This window comes from Anguilla rostrata, chromosome 2, assembly GCF_018555375.3.
Source record: "Anguilla rostrata isolate EN2019 chromosome 2, ASM1855537v3, whole genome shotgun sequence".
NCBI lineage: Eukaryota > Metazoa > Chordata > Actinopteri > Anguilliformes > Anguillidae > Anguilla > Anguilla rostrata.
In genome coordinates this window covers 66,372,496-66,389,995 of record NC_057934.1, presented here as the reverse complement: position 1 = coordinate 66,389,995, position 17,500 = coordinate 66,372,496, and the positions used below count along the sequence as shown (strand labels likewise).

Sequence of the window (17,500 nt, the reverse complement as noted above, 5' to 3'; positions counted from 1 at the left end):
GGCTGTTTCCTGTCAGGGGCTTGGATCGCCCCAAACGCGGCGAGCGAGTGAGAGCGTCTGTGAGAAAGAACAGGCTTCTGGGAGAACTCCGCCTCAGGCATTTTATTATGACTGCTGTAAGTGCCGCTGGACTCCGGCGTGAAGTGCCACCCGCTCCACAGCGCTGCATTCATAAAGCACCCCGGCGCTAATGGGCTAATGGGCTAATGAGTTACGCGCGTGTGCTCTTCCTGCCCGGGGACAGACGCGGCTGTGTCTGCGGGTAGTGGAGGCAGAGCGCAGAGCTGGCGGTGAGCAGGCAGAGTGGACGTACCGGAGTTTAGTTCAGGACACATAGGAGTTGGTCACCATGGCACCAAATTTTTTTACAGACTTTCTGTTTGTCAGTTTGTCAGTTGGTTGTTTTTTGTTTTTTTTTCGTCAGACTGGAGAAAATGAATCCATGACCTCATCCAGAGTTTAGTGGAATAGTGTGGAGGCTGGTTTAAATTGTTCTTCCGAATGTCAGGACTATGCCGATATGGGCTTGCCTATCTGTGTGTGTCTGTTAGTTGCAGCCTCGGTGCTGGCTCACACTTCTCTCTTGCCGTCTTCTTGTTTGGCGTCGCAAGCTGCACATCTCATAATGTTCACTGTGCTGTCGCGCCTTCAGCGGCTGGCTGTGGCGGGAAGTGGGGGGGGGGGAGGGCCGCAGGGACACGGCGAGTTTTGGGGGGGTGAGAGGGGTGGGGGGTTGCAGCGGCTGGCAGGGATAGGAGTGTGTGGAATGTGTGGAATGAGGGGGTGGACCGTATTAATCCGTCTGGTGAGAGGGTAAATAATTAGTGGTGGAGAAATCCCCCGGTCAGCGTGAGAGAGACCCCAGCTCTCAATCAGGCCCAAGAAGGGGGGGGGGGGGGGTTGTGCAGGAGGTGGGCCAGCACTGCTGCAGGCTGCTTTCACTCAGTGTTAATCAGAACGTGTTAATCACAGTGTGTTAATCACAGTGTACACACAGCACCAGGTCAGTGTGCCAGTGCGAAGCCGGCTGCCTGTTCCTGATCAGCTGCCATTCCCCTCCTGCATCCAGAGCGTTAGGAAGGCTGATCACCGGGCTGAGCCCCCGTCCCTAAACCCCTGCAGGGTCTGTGGGCTTCAGAAGTCACCGCGGTGGGGTGGGGTGGGGTGGGGGGGTGCGGTAGTGTCCCGTGGTGTAGCCTGTAGGGCACTGACTGCAGGCTCATTACGAGCTGCGATGTCGGCGGTTTGAATCTGGCCCGTGTGACCTTTGTCTCCCTCTCTCACTTCCCATTCACTTCCCTGTCTCTGTACACTGTCCTGTCCAGTAAAGCTGGAAAAAGCCCTGGGGAAAAAAAACAAAACATTTTCAAATCATTGTGGTTTTCTTATTTTACGTCTGCATTGCAAAATCAGCCAGTTATCCCCTCCCACACCCCCCCCCCCCCCCCGGAGGCGCGGTGTGTTTGAAACCGGCTGGTTATTAGAGCCCGCCCTGGGGAACGGAAGCAAGCTCTCCCCGGCCTGTCGAAACGCAAATATCCTCGTTGCAAATATCTCCCAAGAGCCCCCTCTGGACCGGCACGTCCGCTAGCGGCCGCAGGGCTGGCTGAAGAAGGAAACTGAAACAGCTGCGAGGCCTTCATGGGCCGTCAGACTCCCATTCGGTGAGTGGTACACTATAGAGCCAGTCCAGGAATTTACCCCCTTTGAGCCAAAATGGCCGCTGCAGCACCAGTGTTTCCTCAAGGTTTTTTTTATTTATCTGGAGTGCCGGGGGGTGGGGGGGGCGATTTGAATGCTCATCTGATGAGGAGGAGAAAAGGAATGGCACACATGTCAAGATGACATTGCGTTAAGTTACATTGACCTGGGAATAACATGGGCCTTCAACAAACAGCTGTTATCCAACGCTGGCCAGGCCTAATTACTGGCCCTGTCAAATCGGAAATGAATATTAATCTGGCAGGCTGGCTATCGCCATACGTTCAGAATGGGAATTGATTGTGATAATCCTTAAATAGCTAACTTAATACCTTAAACATAACACAGTATATAACATAAGCTGTTAAAATCACTGGGGGAAAAAGTCTCCTATTTTGGCCAGTTTCCAGATTTGTAGTGGGTGAGAGTTAGGCTATTGCTAGAGTATGATGGCATAAATGCTACGAGGTCCTTCCTGTTTCCTGGTCCTCTGACAGTCCGGATGGAAAGCCCTGGTCATCCAGGAAACTGGCGGATGTTGGAGTTCAGAGGGAGGGGCAGTGGGCAAATGGGCGGTCAGAGGTCTGATCACACATTTTTAAGGGGTGTGGCCCATGGCCAGCCTGGTGGGTCAGCAGGACTGCCTGTTTCCCAGTGCCCCCTCTTTAGATTGATGGCAAAATCCAGCTGGTTATTTTTGATTGGACATGCCCCTAATACTATAAACCATACTGTATACCACACATATTTAGATTTTAGATTTGGAGTACACCTACCACAGCCAATAAATAGAAATTTTTTGCATTATATTTTGTATTTTGCATCCTGGTACCCCCCCCCATCCTGGTACCCCCCCCCCCCCCACAGCGGTGTCCGTTGCTCGTGCAGTGCGCGGTCTGCGGCAGCGCGCCTCTCCCTTTGCGCTGAATGAAGCCGTTTCCACGGTTTCCCGCTTCTGAGCCCCTTTGTTGAGGGCGGAGTAAAGGGAGCGCGGGGGCCGTGCTCAGGAGTCTGAAGCGAGCGTCGCCCCTAGCTCCTCCCTGCTCCTCCCTGCTCCTCCCTGAGCTCCTCCCTGAGGTCCTCCCTGCTCCTCCCTGAGCTCCTCACTGCTCCTCCCCGCTCCTCCCTGAGCTCCTCCCTGAGCTCCTCCCTGCTCCTCCCTGAGCTCCTCACTGCTCCTCCCCGCTCCTCCCTGAGCTCCTCCCTGAGCTCCTCCCTGCTCCTCCCTGAGCTCCTCCCCGCTCCTCCCTGAGCTCCTCCCTGAGCTCCTCCCTGCTCCTCTCTCCTCTCTCCTCCTCCTCTTCTCCTCCCGTTCTGGGCGGTTAGGCGCGCTTTCTCCCCTCTCGTTTGTTTTGGGGGTTCTGGAGTGTTTCCCCCCGCGCGGCAGACGGGCGCTTTGTTTCCCCCTCGTTCAGGGGCTTCGGCCTGTTTCCTCTCTCTGAAGGAGGGCTGCTCGCGCGCGGGACGTTTACGGGAACGAAACGGCGGCCAGAAAAAGCACTCTAGGAATCTAGGAAGGGGGGAGGGGGGGGTGAAGGAATGAGCGGGGCGTAGCGGGGCCAGACGCCGCAGGACCTTAAAAAAGCACGGCTCGGCCTCTCGTCCCCTCTCCTCGCCTCCGTCATGTGACACGTCATGTGAAGTGTCCTGAGTGATCGTCACGGTTACGCCTTGAGATGAGCCTCAACAGCAGCCTTCAGCATCGAGGCAAGTGGCCCCCCCAGTCTGTAAAGAGAGCAGTGGACCCCCAGTCTGTAAAGAGAGCAGCGGACCCCCAGTCTGTAAAGAGAGCAGTGCCCCCCCCAGTCTGTAAAGAGAGCAGCGGACCCTGAGTCTGTAAAGAGAGCAGCCAGTGGACCCCCAGTTTGTAAAGAGCACAGAGGACCCCCAGTCTGTAAAGAGAGCAGCGGATCCCCAGTCTGTGAAGAGAGCAGCGGAGCCCCAGTCTGTAAAGAGAGCAGCGGAGCCCCAGTCTGTAAAGGGAGCAGCGGAGCCCCAGTCTGTAAAGAGCAGAGCAGAGCCCCAGTCTGTAGAGAGAGCAGCGGAGCCCCAGTCTGTAAAGAGAGCAGCGGAGCCCCAGTCTGTAGAGAGAGCAGCGGAGCCCCAGTCTGTAAAGGGAGCAGCGGAGCCCCAGTCTGTGAAGAGAGCAGCGGAGCCCCAGTCTGTGAAGAGAGCAGCGGAGCCCCAGTCTGTAAAGAGAGCAGCGGACCCTGAGTCTGTAAAGAGAGCAGCCAGTGGACCCCCAGTTTGTAAAGAGCACAGAGGACCCCCAGTCTGTAAAGAGAGCAGCGGAGCCCCAGTCTGTAAAGAGAGCAGCGGAGCCCCAGTCTGTGAAGAGAGCAGCCGACCCCCAGTCTGTAAAGAGAGCAGCAGAGCCCCAGCCTGTAAAGAGAGCAGCGATCCCCAGTCTGTAAAGAGAGCAGCGGACCCCCAGTCTGTAAAGAGAGCAGCGGACCCCCAGTCTGTGAAGAGAGCAGCGGACCCCCAGTCTGTAAAGAGAACAGAGGACCCCCAGCCTGTAAAGAGAGCAGCGGACCCCCAGTCTGTAAAGAGAGCAGCGGAGCCCCAGTCTGTAAAGAGAGCAGCGGAGCCCCAGTCTGTAAAGAGAGCAGCGGAGCCCCAGTCTGTAGAGAGAGCAGCGGATCCCAAGTCTGTGAAGAGAGCAGCGGAGCCCCAGTCTGTACAGAGAGCAGCGGAGCCCCAGTCTGTAAAGAGAGCAGCGGACCCCCAGTCTGTAAAGAGAGCATCAGACCCCCAGTCTGTAAAGAGAGCAGCGGAGCCCCAGTCTGTAAAGGGAGCAGCGGACCCCCAGTCTGTAAAGAGAGCAGCGGAGCCCCAGTCTGTAGAGAGAGCAGCGGAGCCCCAGTCTGTAAAGAGAGCAGCGGAGCCCCAGTCTGGCCCCCAGGCCGGCCGCTCAGCGTAGAGTCATGTGGAGATACAAAGAGCAGCGATTGTTACGGCTGCCGTGGAAACGTAGCGGTAAAGGAGCCGCTTGTATTTCTGAAAGAGCCCGTTAGCGCAGCCCCCCCCCCGCCCCCCAAACCCCAACCCCTCACACCCCCCACCCCCCCCGGCCGCCCTTTCTGAGCTAGCGGGCTGGTTTACGAGCTGGAGCAGCCACTGAAGACCAGGACCCGGGTGATAAATGGACAGCGAGAGTCTCCACTTAACTTGATTATCTCTTTCCTCTGTTCACGTGGGGGGACGGGACGGGGGGCCGGATGGGGGGGTAGGACTCGTGACCCTGCAGCCAGGCGACTGGTTTCTCCTCTGTCAGTGAGGCTGGGCCAGGAATGCAGGGGGACGGGGTGGGGGGGGAGCAAGAGGGACAGAGGGGAAAGGCAGAAATAGACGGAGAGAAAGAGGAAAGACGGGGGGGGAGAGAGAGAGAAGAGGAGAATAGTCACTCTGCGGCAGAGGAAGTGAGGTCACGGCGTGGCGTACGGGAGCCGGCCCTGAGGAAGCCTGGCCGTCCCGCTGTCCCTGATCCCTGATGACGGAGCCATCTGCTGCTCCGCACAGGAACACAGTCAGCACTCCTGCGCTCCCCAAAACCTGCCAGAGACTCTGCGTCCTGCAGAGGAGGGGAGAGGGGGGGGCGGGGGGCGCTGCTGGCGCCGGGGGCTGAAGTCATTCTGGAGGCGTAGCCGGCCGGACCGCATTAGCATGCGCTGTGGGGGGTGGGGGTGTGGGGGGGGTTTAGGGGGGGCTCACGGGTGACTGATCACCCTCACAAGCCCCGCCTCATTCACGCACATCCAGAATCGTATCCGTGCACATGCCCTCAGAATCCCAAATGGGCCCGGCTGGAGCAGCCGACCCCATCCCGCGCCCTCCTGGGCAGACAGAACCCCCGCTTTCCAGGAGGGGGGGTGAATAATCGGTTGAAAGGAGGGTGACCCGCAGCTTTTGGTTTCAGGACCCCCTCGCACGGTCCCTGTCCCTGTGACGGACGGGCACGACCGAGCCTGACGTCAGAGGGGATGCCCCGAGGGGTCATGGGAAACGGAGACGATGGGGCGGGGGCGGGGATGTCTCCTGCGGTGCACGATGCAGCCAATCACCTGGACACAGGGCCTGCCCAAAACTGAGCCCTTTCCTCTCTAAAGCGTCCAGTAAAGGGAGAAAACGTTCAGGCTGAGCTGTGCTGTTTGTGGCGTTAAGGGTGCCGATGGGAGCAGACAGCTGGCCTAACGCACTTGGCCGTGTTAAAGCACGGGGGTGTCTGGCCTGGAAAAACAGCAGGCGCCCCCCCGGGTGGAAAATGGCCGAGCGCAGAGGTGGGGGTGTCAGTGTTCAGCATCAAGCAGAGCGCTGGCATGGACCGGGGCGGAAAACCTGCTTCCTTCTGAAATCCCACCGGGCAGAACCTGTTTAAAATGAGCACGCTTTTTCCCTCCTTCAAAAAAGCTCAGTGCACTTGGGCTTATATAAAGATTTCTGTTCGTTATAATAACCACAAAGGCCATTGTTGTGGGCACAGTGTTTTCCAGAGGGCCTCCGCCCCCACCCTGCTCCCCTCCTCCACCTCTGAAAGCCCATACCACGGGCTGGGGTCTCGTCCCGCAGCCCTAAATCTGTGGGACGGGTCCGGCCGCGCCAGACCGCCGACGACGGGGATCTCAGAGCCGTCAGTCGCCGTGGGCAACGGCTACACCAGCGGTACGGTCCCGGCGGCGGTGTGGGGGGGTCAGTCACACTGAGAGCAGAGGTGACCCAGCGGGGTGAGCAGCCGCAGCGGTGCTCTGGGCAGGAGGGCTCTAAGAGCCGGATAGAGCAGGCCTGCAGGGGCTGATACAGCCCCCCCGTACAGACAGACCCGGCTGGGACCCGAGCCTGGGGGCCTTTTCCTCCAGAGCCTGGGGGCCTTTTCCTCCCGAGCCTGGGGGCCTTTCCCTCCTGAGCCTGGGAGACTTTTCCTCCCGAGCCTGGGGGCCTTTTCCTCCTGAGCCTGGGGGCCTTCTCCTCCAGAGCCTGGGGGCCTTTTCCTCCTGAGCCTGGGGGCCTTCTCCTCCTGAGCCTGGGGGCCTTTTCCTCCTGAGCCTGGGGGCCTTTTCCTCCTGAGCCTGGGGGCCTTCTCCTCCAGAGCCTGGGGGCCTTTTCCTCCTGAGCCTGGGGGCCTTTTCCTCCTGAGCCTGGGGGCCTTTTCCTCCTGAGCCTGGGGGCCTCTTCCTCCAGAGCATGGGGGCCTTTTCCTCCTGAGCCTGGGGGCCTTTCCCTCCCGAGCCTGGGGGCCTCTTCCTCCCGAGCCTGGGGGCCTCTTCCTCCAGAGCCTGGGGGCCTTTCCCTCCCGAGCCTGGGGGCCTTTTCCTCCTCCTCAGAACCCAGGCTGGATCTCTGCTGCATTTGGATCCATGCCTTGGAGCCCGGGCCTAATTCCTGAGGGTGGGGGGCGGCGGGGGTGCGGGGGAGGGGGGTTACAGTGCGCTCCTCCTGCTGACTCAGCAGAGCCACCGGCCAGACGCGGGCCGGCAGCGCCTCTCCCTCCAGACCCCCGGAGCCGAGCCGCTATATTTGAACCCGCCGTGCTAGATTCCCCGCTCCTCGGTGCCTGTGCGGCGGTCGGGGGGGTGAGGGGGGGGGGGGTTGATATAAACCACATGCTAATGGCACGCTGTTGTCATTGGCGGTCGGGGGGAAATTCCTTCGGCGGTCACGGGGAGGTGCGGAGGAAGACGCGGGAAACAAACGCGAGGTGGCGGGCCGCTGGACGGGCCTGTTTCCCCAGCTGCTGCGCGGGCGACGCGATGAGGCCCCGCTTCTGTTATTCGGCACGGTCACCTGACCCCTGCGTCATCTGCTGCTCTTCAGTTCGTAAGGATTCGTCCCATAATTCCTTGTGTCCTGTTCTGCCACGAAGCGGCATTTGTCGTACCTCTCTCTCTTCTTCGGCCGATTGGTCCAGTGTGGGTCATGTGGGATTTCAGGCCAGTTTTGTAGCAGATTGGGTGCCTCATTGCAGCTGTACTGCAGCTTGTCAAATAGTTACCTGCCGGACCCTGCTAATGTGAGGAGTGGAGGTAGGTGGTGGGGTTGGGGAGAAGCTGAGGGCATTGTGGGGTCAAGGACGATCATCACAGGGACACTCCTGGAGTTTAGTCAAGGACCAGCATTGTGGGGACACAGCTGGAGTTTACTCAGGGACCTGCATTGTGGGGACACAGCTGGAGGTTGTGGACACTGCTGAGGTACTCAGGACCAGCATTGTGGGGACACTGCTGGAGTTTACTCAGGGACCAGCATTGTGGGGACACTGCTGGAGTTTACTCAGGGACCAGCATTGTGGGGACACAGCTGGAGTTTAGTCAGGGACCAGCATTGTGGGGACACAGCTGGAGTTTACTCAGGGACCAGCATTGTGGGGACACTGCTGGAGTTTAGTCAGGGACCAGCATTGTGGGGACACAGCTGGAGTTTAGTCAGGGACCTGCATTGTGGGGACACAGCTGGAGTTTACTCAGGGACCTGCATTGTGGGGACACAGCTGGAGTTTACTCAGGGACCAGCATTGTGGGGACACAGCTGGAGTTTAGTCAGGGACCAGCATTGTGGGGACACTGCTGGGGTTTATCTTATCTGTGGCGCTCCAGCCCTCCCTGGCATGCAGAGGCCAGAGGGGCCTTTTCCTGGAGCCGCCCGCCGATACCGGCAACAGGGCGGGGTCGACGTTTCCCACGAGCCCTCTAGCTCGCCCCGGGCCGCCGCGACCGACCTCTGGGCCGCTGGAGACTGGATGTGCGAGCGGGCAAGCCAGCGAAGCGGGCGGGCGGGCGGGCGGGCGGGCGAGCGAGGGGTTAAAGAGCGCCCGGCTCACTGGGCCACGCTGATTGGCTGTCTGAAGCGACACGCTCGGCTCGGCGCTGCGTGGCCTCTGCCTCGAGACACTGCGTGGCGACGTCTGCGCAGCCATGTCTGCGCAACCGCTGTGTTTATCGAATCGGACGTCCCTGCACGCGCGGGGAGGGAGCCCGTGTGACCGTGACGATCGAATCTGCCGATCTCCTCAGATAAGACCTCGGCCGTGATCGTCCCCAGCTGTGCCGCCGGGTGCGGAAGGGCCCGTGTGCTGCAGCTGCTGGGACATTAGGGCCCTGCTCAGGGTAACACAGCGCTCCCGCTCGACCCCGTGAGCCCCAACACCTTCTCTACTCTCACCCCCTCCCTGCCGTTTAAAATAGTTTAAATGTCAGCAGCAATGGTGGTAATCGAAGCTCATTTTAAACGTGTGTCAGACGGCGGGGCATTTTCATTGGCTGAGGAGAAACCCTTTCCAGAGACCGTGATTCTTTCTGACGGGAATTCCGCGGAGTGGAATGTTTGATTGCTCCTCTCTGGAACATGTCTGTCTTTTTTATTTGTTTTCTCTCGCTCTCTCTCTCTCTCTCTAGTGTTCTGGATGCTGTCAGGGGAGGATCTGTTCAGCATCAGCTGCAGGGAGTCGTATTAGTGGAAGAATTTCAGTGATGGTTTCCTCCTGTTGGTGAATGAATGAGTGATGCTGTGTGCTGTAGGTGCTCCTGCCTCTGTGTGGGGAAAAGAGGGCCTGTATCAGGGAGAATTATGATAGCGATGACTTGGATTGGAGTCTCTCTGTCGCTTGCCCATCCATTTTGGCTGTGGTCTCCTTCCATTTTCCCCCTCCATCTATCCTCTCCTGCTACCTCATGCCCTTCCCTTTCCCTTTCCCTCTCTCTCTCCCTCCACCTCTCTGTCTCTCTCTCTCCCTTTCCCTCCCCCTCTGAAATACAGACATAAAGTGGTGAAGTCCTTTGAAATGTATAAATGGAGTTAGACTGGTGGCTGGCGGGGTGTCTGGCGGTGGGGGGTGGGGGGTTGACTGTAGTGGGGGGGACAGAGGCAGATCTAAACTGGATCTGACTGCTCTGTCACTTCATGTCTTCGTCATGTGAGCGCATTGAGCACTATGCACCGAGCACTGAGCACTGAGCCAGCCATTAGAACAGGTGCTCAGCTCCCATCATAACATGACCTCACCTCTGCACAAACCACTCATACACACATCTGTGGATATTTCCAATCTTGTAAGACAGCTGTGACAATGCAAGGTGTGTAACTTAATCGTTTGTGTATTGGAATACAGTGTTACTAAGCCAGATAATTTGGGAAGTGGCAGTGTAGTGTAATGGTTTAATTCCCAGGGAGGACAGTGCCAGTGCACCCTTCAGTAAGGTGCTTATCCTTTATTATTTAAAAAATAAAAATCTGAGGAAACAGGTTGGCCCTCTGCTTGATAATCTAGTGCACTGCGTCCTCCTGCTCTGGTCAACGTGTGCACAGGAAACTGGCTCTAACCGGTTCGGTGGAATCGTGGGAGCACTCAGGACCCCCAACAGAGGGGAGACTGAGCAGATATGCACCCCGTAGCAGAGAGCCTTCCAGTTTGTGTCTCCCAGCAGTCTCTCTGCTGGCGGTCTCTCTTGCAGCAGTCTCTGTTGGCGGTCTCTCTTGTGCCGGTCTCTGTTGGCGGTCTCTCTTGTGGTGGTCTCTGTTGGCGGTCTCTCTCTTCTTGCAGCAGTCTCTGTTGGCGGTCTCTCTTGCAGTGGTCTCTGTTGGCGGTCTCTCTCTTCTTGCAGCAGTCTCTGTTGGCGGTCTCTCTATTCTTGCAGCAGTCTGTTGGCGGTCTCTCTATTCTTGCAGCAGTCTCTGTTGGCGGTCTCTCTTGTGCTGGTCTCTGTTGGTGGTCTCTCTTGCGCCGGTCTCTGTTGGCGGTCTCTCTTGCGGCAGTCTCTGTTGGCGGTCTCTGTTGGCGGTCTCTCTTGCGGTGGTCTCTGTTGGCGGTCTCTCTTGTGCCGGTCTCTGTTGGCGGTCTCTCTTGCAGTGGTCTCTGTTGGCGGTCTCTCTTGCGGTGGTCTCTGTTGGCGGTCTCTCTTGCGGTGGTCTCTGTTGGCGGTCTCTCTTGTGCCGGTCTCTGTTGGCGGTCTCTCTTGCAGCAGTCTCTGTTGGCGGTCTCTCTTGCAGCTGTCTCTGTTGGAGGTCTCTCTTGCGGTGGTCTCTGTTGGCAGTCTCTCTTGCGCCGGTCTCTGTTGGAGGTCTCTCTTGCGGTGGTCTCTGTTGGCGGTCTCTCTTGCGGTGGTCTCTGTTGGCGGTCTCTCTTGCGGTGGTCTCTGTTGGCGGTCTCTCTGTGCCGGTCTCTGTTGGCGGTCTCTTTGCAGCAGCCCTCTGTTGGCGGTCTTCTTGTCAGCTGTCTCTGTGGAGGCTCCTTTGCTGTGGTCTCTGTTGGCAGTCTCTCTTGCGCCGGTCTCTGTTGGAGGTCTCTCTTGCGGTGGTCTCTGTTGGCGGTCTCTCTTGCGGTGGTCTCTGTTGGCGGTCTCTCTTGCGCCGGTCTCTGTTGGCGGTCTCTCTTGCAGCAGTCTCTGTTGGCGGTCTCTCTTGCAGCTGTCTCTGTTGGCGGTCTCTCTTGCAGCAGTCTGTTGGCGGTCTCTCTTGCGGCGGTCTCTGTTGGCGGTCTCTCTTGCGGTGGTCTCCATCGCGGCGGTCTCTCTCTCTCTTCTCTGTGTGTAGGCCTTCCCTCTCGCGGGCCTGCTTAGCCTCAGTCCGCGCGCGGTCTCAAATAAACAGGCCTTATCTGCGCGGTGCAGCGGCTCTGGCCTGGCCTCCTCTTTTCAGCCCCTCTATCCCTGTCTCTTTGAACACCTGCGTGTCCTTTCAGGCAGCTGAGAGCAGCCAGGCCGCACACACGCCGCACACGCCGCCGCCCGCGGCTATCTGCGGCGCGTTCCGACTCCACACACACGCGCGGATTTATCATCTTTGAGGACGCGCTCTGTGAAGCGGAGTTTCAGTGCGGTGTTTGGCTATCGGTTCTTTTGAAGCCTGCTTCCAGCAGCTGGGCACAGGAAGAGATATGGCAATCGCCACCCCGCGCTGTAGGGAGATTTCAGTGTGAGGAACGGAGATATTAATTACCTGAAGAAGTCGTATTACCCACAATGCATCACAAAGACATTTAGAGGATGTGAAGCCAGTCCACTGAATCTGTGGAATGGAATGAATTCACTCATCATCTCTGTAGACCTACCAGATACCCCATTCCATATTCGTAACCTTAAACCCATCTCCCTAAGGTTGATGCAAGGTGTGAATATTCATGAAGGGACATGGTCAAATGCTGTAGTTTAGCAGTATAGTATTTCTGAACTATTAGCGGAGTAGTGGAAACTCCTCTTACCAACTGGAACCTCTGGTTGTTGAGAAGGAACACAGGAGCTGACAATCTGGTTTGCCTAGAGAGTCTGTGCTTCACTGGATTCTCCGGATTCGATGCTGAATTGCTGACACTCTTTTTCCTCTTTGTTTTTTAGATCGGGAGGACCAATCAATTCTTTGCACGTAAGTGATGAGCATGCTCTTTTTGTTCACAGTCACTTCTCTGAATACCAGTAATTTATAGATGATCTGCAGCAGCCTTGATGATTTATAGTATTTTAATACTGGAATAAACTCGCGTAATATGAATTATTAGACACCGAAAGCCACATGACATCTTGTTCCCGTTTTCAGTCTGCACATGATTTAAAGTATTATTATTTTTTTAAATGAAAGATGGAGGCTTCAAACAGCATCTGTCGCACATTATTTAATTTCGGCGGGGAGCGAAAGTGACGAGCCCGCCTCGCGCTCTCCAGACTCGGTGCTTCCCAAACCCGTCCCCTGTCACTTCCTCTTTACTTCAGGATGAAGCTGACGGGGTTTTATTTTAATTTTCTTTATTATATTATATAAAATGAGGGTTTAGGCAGGCATTCCGGGGGAACAGCGCCGCGTTGGCCTCGGGGTTTCCCCTCCGAAAGCCGGATTGGGCCAGAGGCGCTGCGGCCGCGCCCCTTCGAGCGGCACCGCGGTTTGGGCACGTTCCCGAGCGCTGCGCTTTCAGCCCAAATTTGGGGAACTGGCACACGCAGCACACTGAATAGTAAAAAAATTTGGTTTATAGTTTTGTCGTTTTGCGTGGTGTTCCCGGAGATGGAGCTCGGCTGACTCCTCCTCCAGTCCCCCCCCCCCCACACAGCGAGTGTTTACTTCAGTGGGACGCCTTAAAAAGGCGGTCTGATGGGACGGGGGTCTCCCGCCGCAGGGAAGGGAGACGGCTGTGGAGCGCCTACTGTTTTTGGTGCACAACCCCCCCTCCTGCCCTCGTCCCGGCCCCACAGAAGAATGGCGGTAAAGAAAATGTCGGCGTGGCGTCAGGAGCTCGTGTGACGGTCATGTGACGGTCCGCGCGAACGTGCTGCCTGAGGGACTGACGTTAAAATAGTGGCTCACTGGGCCTCTTTCTGGGCCTCTTGTAGATGTAGAGCAGAGCGGGGCAGAGCGCAGCGGTGTTTGATGAGCGCTGAAAATGAGCGCTTCCGTCTCTGTGCCCCTCAGACAGGAATGTGAAACCGTCACTATTCAAAAACGAACTACAGACTCACTGACACGCTTGTGACTGTCGTCTTAGCGCTATCGTGTTTACACGGCCCCGCTGCGCTCATCTGGTCACACGCTTGACTACTGCGCGTTTTGAGGCGAAAGGAGAATGCAAAGGGTTTGGCCGTGTAGGTTTTCCCTCTGTAAACACAGCCTTTTTTTCCCTGTCTCTTTGTATTGCCATGCTTGATTAATTACCCCATTACGTTAGAGCTGAATGTATTTTGAGTAGCGCGCGTGAAGCGTGCGGTTTTGTTTATTTCGGGACGCGGCTGAAGCCGAGGAGTCGGCCGTTTCGGGGTTAACCCGTGGAGACGCCGCCGTAGCGGGAGCGCTAATCGCTGCTCACGGTAAAGCCGCCGGTATGCGCCCTGCGCTCGCTGAAATGTTCCCCTCGCACAGCGCTCTGCGGAGTGTGCAGGACAGGCCCCGCCCTCCGTACGGCTGCGGCCCGCCGCTGCTCGGGGTTGTCATTACCGCGGGGTTTTAGCCGCCCCTTTCCCCCCCCCCCCCCCTCAGGAATCCCGCCCAGAACCGCAGGGGGGGACAAAACGGGCCGGGACGCATGAGCGCCTCCATCAGCCGCTTCGTTTGCCCCGAGTCTTTTATTTTCTCCTCTCCTCCTGGTCTTTTGGTTTTGGTTTTGCGTTGCGTTGGGTTTATTTCGAGAGCGTGGGCAGTGGGTGTTGTCCGGCTGGAGCTGGAGGGGACGCTGCATCTGTGCTGGGCTGGCTCTCCTGTGCTGGCCTGGGCTGGCTCTCCTGTGCTGGGCTGGCTCTCCTGTGCTGGGCTGGCTCTCCTGTGCTGGTCTGGTTCTCCTGTGCTGGCCTGGGCCGGCTCTCCTGTGCTGGCCTGGTTCTCCTGTGCTGGTCTGGCTCTCCTGTGCTGTGCTGGCCTGGGTCTCCTGTGCTGGTCTGGTTCTCCTGTGCTGGCCTGAGCTGGGTCTCCTGTGCTGGCCTGGCCTGGTTCCCCTGTGCTGGCCTGGCCTGGTTCCCCTGTGCACACCGTGCCTGTGCTTGTCTGTCCCACAGAGGCGAGTCGGGCGCGGGGAAGACGGAGAACACTAAGAAGGTCATTCAGTACCTGGCGCACGTCGCTTCCTCCCACAAAGGAAGGAAAGACCACAACATTCCTGTGAGTACCTTCAGCCCTCTGCCCCTCTGCGCGCACACACACACACACACACACACACACACACACACGTGCATGAATACACCCTCTCACACACACACACGCACACCATGTATGCACACACACACGTGCATGTATACACCCTCACACACACACACACACACACGTGCATGTATACACCCTCACACACACACACACACACACACACACACACACACACACACACAGCGTACACACACACGTGCATGTATTGGGCCTCTGCTTTCTCGTGGCACAGCCCTGTGTGCTCTTTAAAGGTGTTAATAACTCAGCTTGAATGGCGGAAGCCTGCAGGAGCTGCCAGAGCTGCAGTTCCCTGCAGTGATGTTCGAGAGCGCACCAGCACGACGCCTGGCGCCTGCGCTGGGAGGAGGCGTGGCCTGTGCTGGGAGGCGTGGCCTGTGCAGGACGTGCTAATGCCCCACCCCCCCAGCATCTAACACTGTGCATTTGTGTATTTGCAACAAACAGCCTGACTCGCCTAAACCAGTGAAACTACAGGCAAGTTTGCTGTTTTTTTTTTTTTAAATAAACACTCCGCTAAGTGCATGCACCTAACGCCTGCATAACCCAGGGGTCAGCGCCAGATATTTGTTTGCCTCAGTAGCAGCTTGCTTTCTGGGATTTAAATGCAGTCCCTCAGCACGCGGAGCAGCATGCCAGTCGTGTTTTCATATGTAAATGAGCTCGTTAGTGTTCGGCGTTCAGTTTTGATCATTCGACGCTCCCTTAATGATGACTTGAACGCGGTAATTTCTCAATTCAGAATGTTTATTCAGTCCGCTAATTAGCCACCTAGGAGAGTTCTGATTGGCTTATAGTTCGTGTAGGAAGGTGATTCGCACCCGGAATCGTTTGAATTTTGAATATGAATAAATTGGATTTCTATCATCAAGACGCCGAGATAATTTTTTACTTTTACTTGAATATTCAGAAATCTTTTGATGGCACCTTGATTTACCCTCGAAAGCCTATTTGACGGTAATCTAGAGAAGTCATCTGTAGCTATGGCATCCGAGATGGGACAATGCAGCGCACTTCAGAAATGAGCTGCTGCAGGTTCACTGGTGTTTAAGACGTGTCGAACCCTGGCTTTCCGGCTCGAAAGCAGATCCATATCAAAGGCCCACATCGGCGATGAACACAAAATTCTTTAGGCCTTATCCAAAAAAATCAAATATCGGTGCAAAAAAGGCAAACAAATATTGTAGATTGGCCTGTTTCCAAAGTATTTGCTTGGGTTTAATTCCAGCTGTACGTCACCGTCAGGATAAGCATGGCACAGCATGAACTTTCAATGTTTGTCTTCTATTTTCCATGCATTAAACCTTCCATTTACCTTTCTGTAATTTTCATTACTAGCATTTCTGAAGACATTTTCAAAGAGTAATCACTGCATGTGTTTGCCTGTTCTGAGGATAGTGGCATTAACCTAAATCTTTATTCTGTACTTTATCTCTTCTTCCTCCATGCTTTGCACAGTTCTTGCAGTTTATAACATTGTTTTTTTAGGCAGGTCTGTGGACTTCAGTCAGTCACTCCATTTAAAAACCACATTCGATGTGTTCTGTGTGTACATTTGTTAACTGTAACTTTGAATGTTAAAAAGTTCTGAATGGTTCTCGCAAATGTGCGTACGTTTGACGTCTTTTCCATGTTTTTAAAAAACATTTAAACTGCAGAAGGGGAGAAATGTGTCGCTGTTTGTGTCTTTTCCTTAGATTGACTGTCAAAAGCTGGCTCTCTTATGCCACGGGAGGCAAGTTCTTAATTTCCTGCCTTTGTCGGGGTGTTTAGAACGCAGCTCAGCATTCCAGAATGAATGACTTAGAACGTGCGATTACAGCACGGCGGCTTTTGACAGCTCGAGTGAGTCACTGCGCGGGGAACATCAAAGAGATTCTAAAGAAGAAGAAGGAAAAAAAAAACAGTTTGGCTTTAATGGTGAATGAGGGCCACTGAGGGGAACCAGGATTTCAGGGCTGAGGACCCACAACACGACACACAACCCACCTTTTGACTCCAGGGTAGAGTAGTGGACAGGAAGGAGTAGAACACGTGTAAATGTAGCATGCTAAATGCTAACCGCTAAAGGCTTTGTCTCCGAACGTGCATGCTGAGGCAGTTGCATTTCAAATTAAAGGCTCGGTCACGCTAATGGAACTGGTGTTGTTGTGAAAACCGTGAACACGCACGTATTTGTAGTTCTCGTCCACTTCATTAGTGTCCCGCGCTCTCGGGGTCACACTTTGCCAAAAGTCTCGTCGCAGAATCGATGCCGGCGATTGGTTAAGTGTTCAGGTTCTGCTTGTGATGTCACAGCCTTAGCTGCCGCTGTGCAGCAGACACGTCGGGTGTATTTCGGGCCTAAATCTTCACGTCAGTATTTCTGACTGCTGCAGTACTTTTCCATTGTCCTCGAGGAGGAAACTGCCCTGTTCAGCCTCCAGTGTTGAGGTCACCCTGTGGCTTGATGACCTGCAGGCAGAACCTTAACACTGAGAATGAAACAGCAAAAAAAAAAAAAAAAGTCGTTCAGTTTTGTTTAGAAAAGCAATTCAGCAGAAATCCACTTGAAGATAACTGGTTGGATTTACTGCAGAATGACTTTTCATTGGCCGCAGTGGTTGTTTAATTCAACGATGGAATCTGGCATCCACTTGTTCCTGTTCACCTGAGCCTTTGATTTAACCTGCATGTTGCCATTGATCTTAATTCTTTTTGAAGTCTGAAATATTTGTGTGTTCTCCGTGTCCATGACCATTATTAACACATATTTGTTTCCATGGTAACAATCGAATCTGCTCATTGACCAATAGAGTGGAGCCCTGTTCTATGTGAGTAGCATGTAGCCCCTCCCCTCTCTCCCGATTGCACCTGACTAATGGCTTAACCCACTATGGGCAGAAGACGGGGGGCACCGTTGCTGCAGCATGTCTCCCCCCCTCACCCCCCCACAGTCCCGAGGGGCAAGGGGGGCGGTTTCTTTGGGTCACCTCTAACACCTGGCTCTGGAGTCCTCGCATGCCTTCGCTGTCTGGTCCTCTTCACCGAGCCTCTTCCTCTTTCCAGAAGCGCTCTCTGAAACCCGACGCTACGCTTGGGGAAAACAAAAAAAACGTTGCACCGCACTAAAATCAAAACCAACGAAAATAAACTGAAAAAAGGGGTCATTTCTGCGACTTGATTTCTCCTGGCT

The 17,500-nt window shown here is 55.6% G+C and overlaps 1 protein-coding gene across 1 annotated transcript in view; it reads left to right on the top strand.

Annotated features, from left to right (window-relative positions):
* LOC135248615 (myosin-10-like) overlaps window positions 1–17,500 on the top strand; it is an 82,568-nt gene that overhangs the window by 24,986 nt on the left and 40,082 nt on the right. Inside the window, exons 4-6 of the mRNA XM_064323439.1 lie at window positions 12,024–12,051; window positions 14,163–14,265; window positions 14,773–14,802. Of these exons, the coding sequence (XP_064179509.1) occupies window positions 12,024–12,051; window positions 14,163–14,265; window positions 14,773–14,802 (161 nt within the window). The remainder of the gene's footprint in view (window positions 1–12,023; window positions 12,052–14,162; window positions 14,266–14,772; window positions 14,803–17,500) is intronic.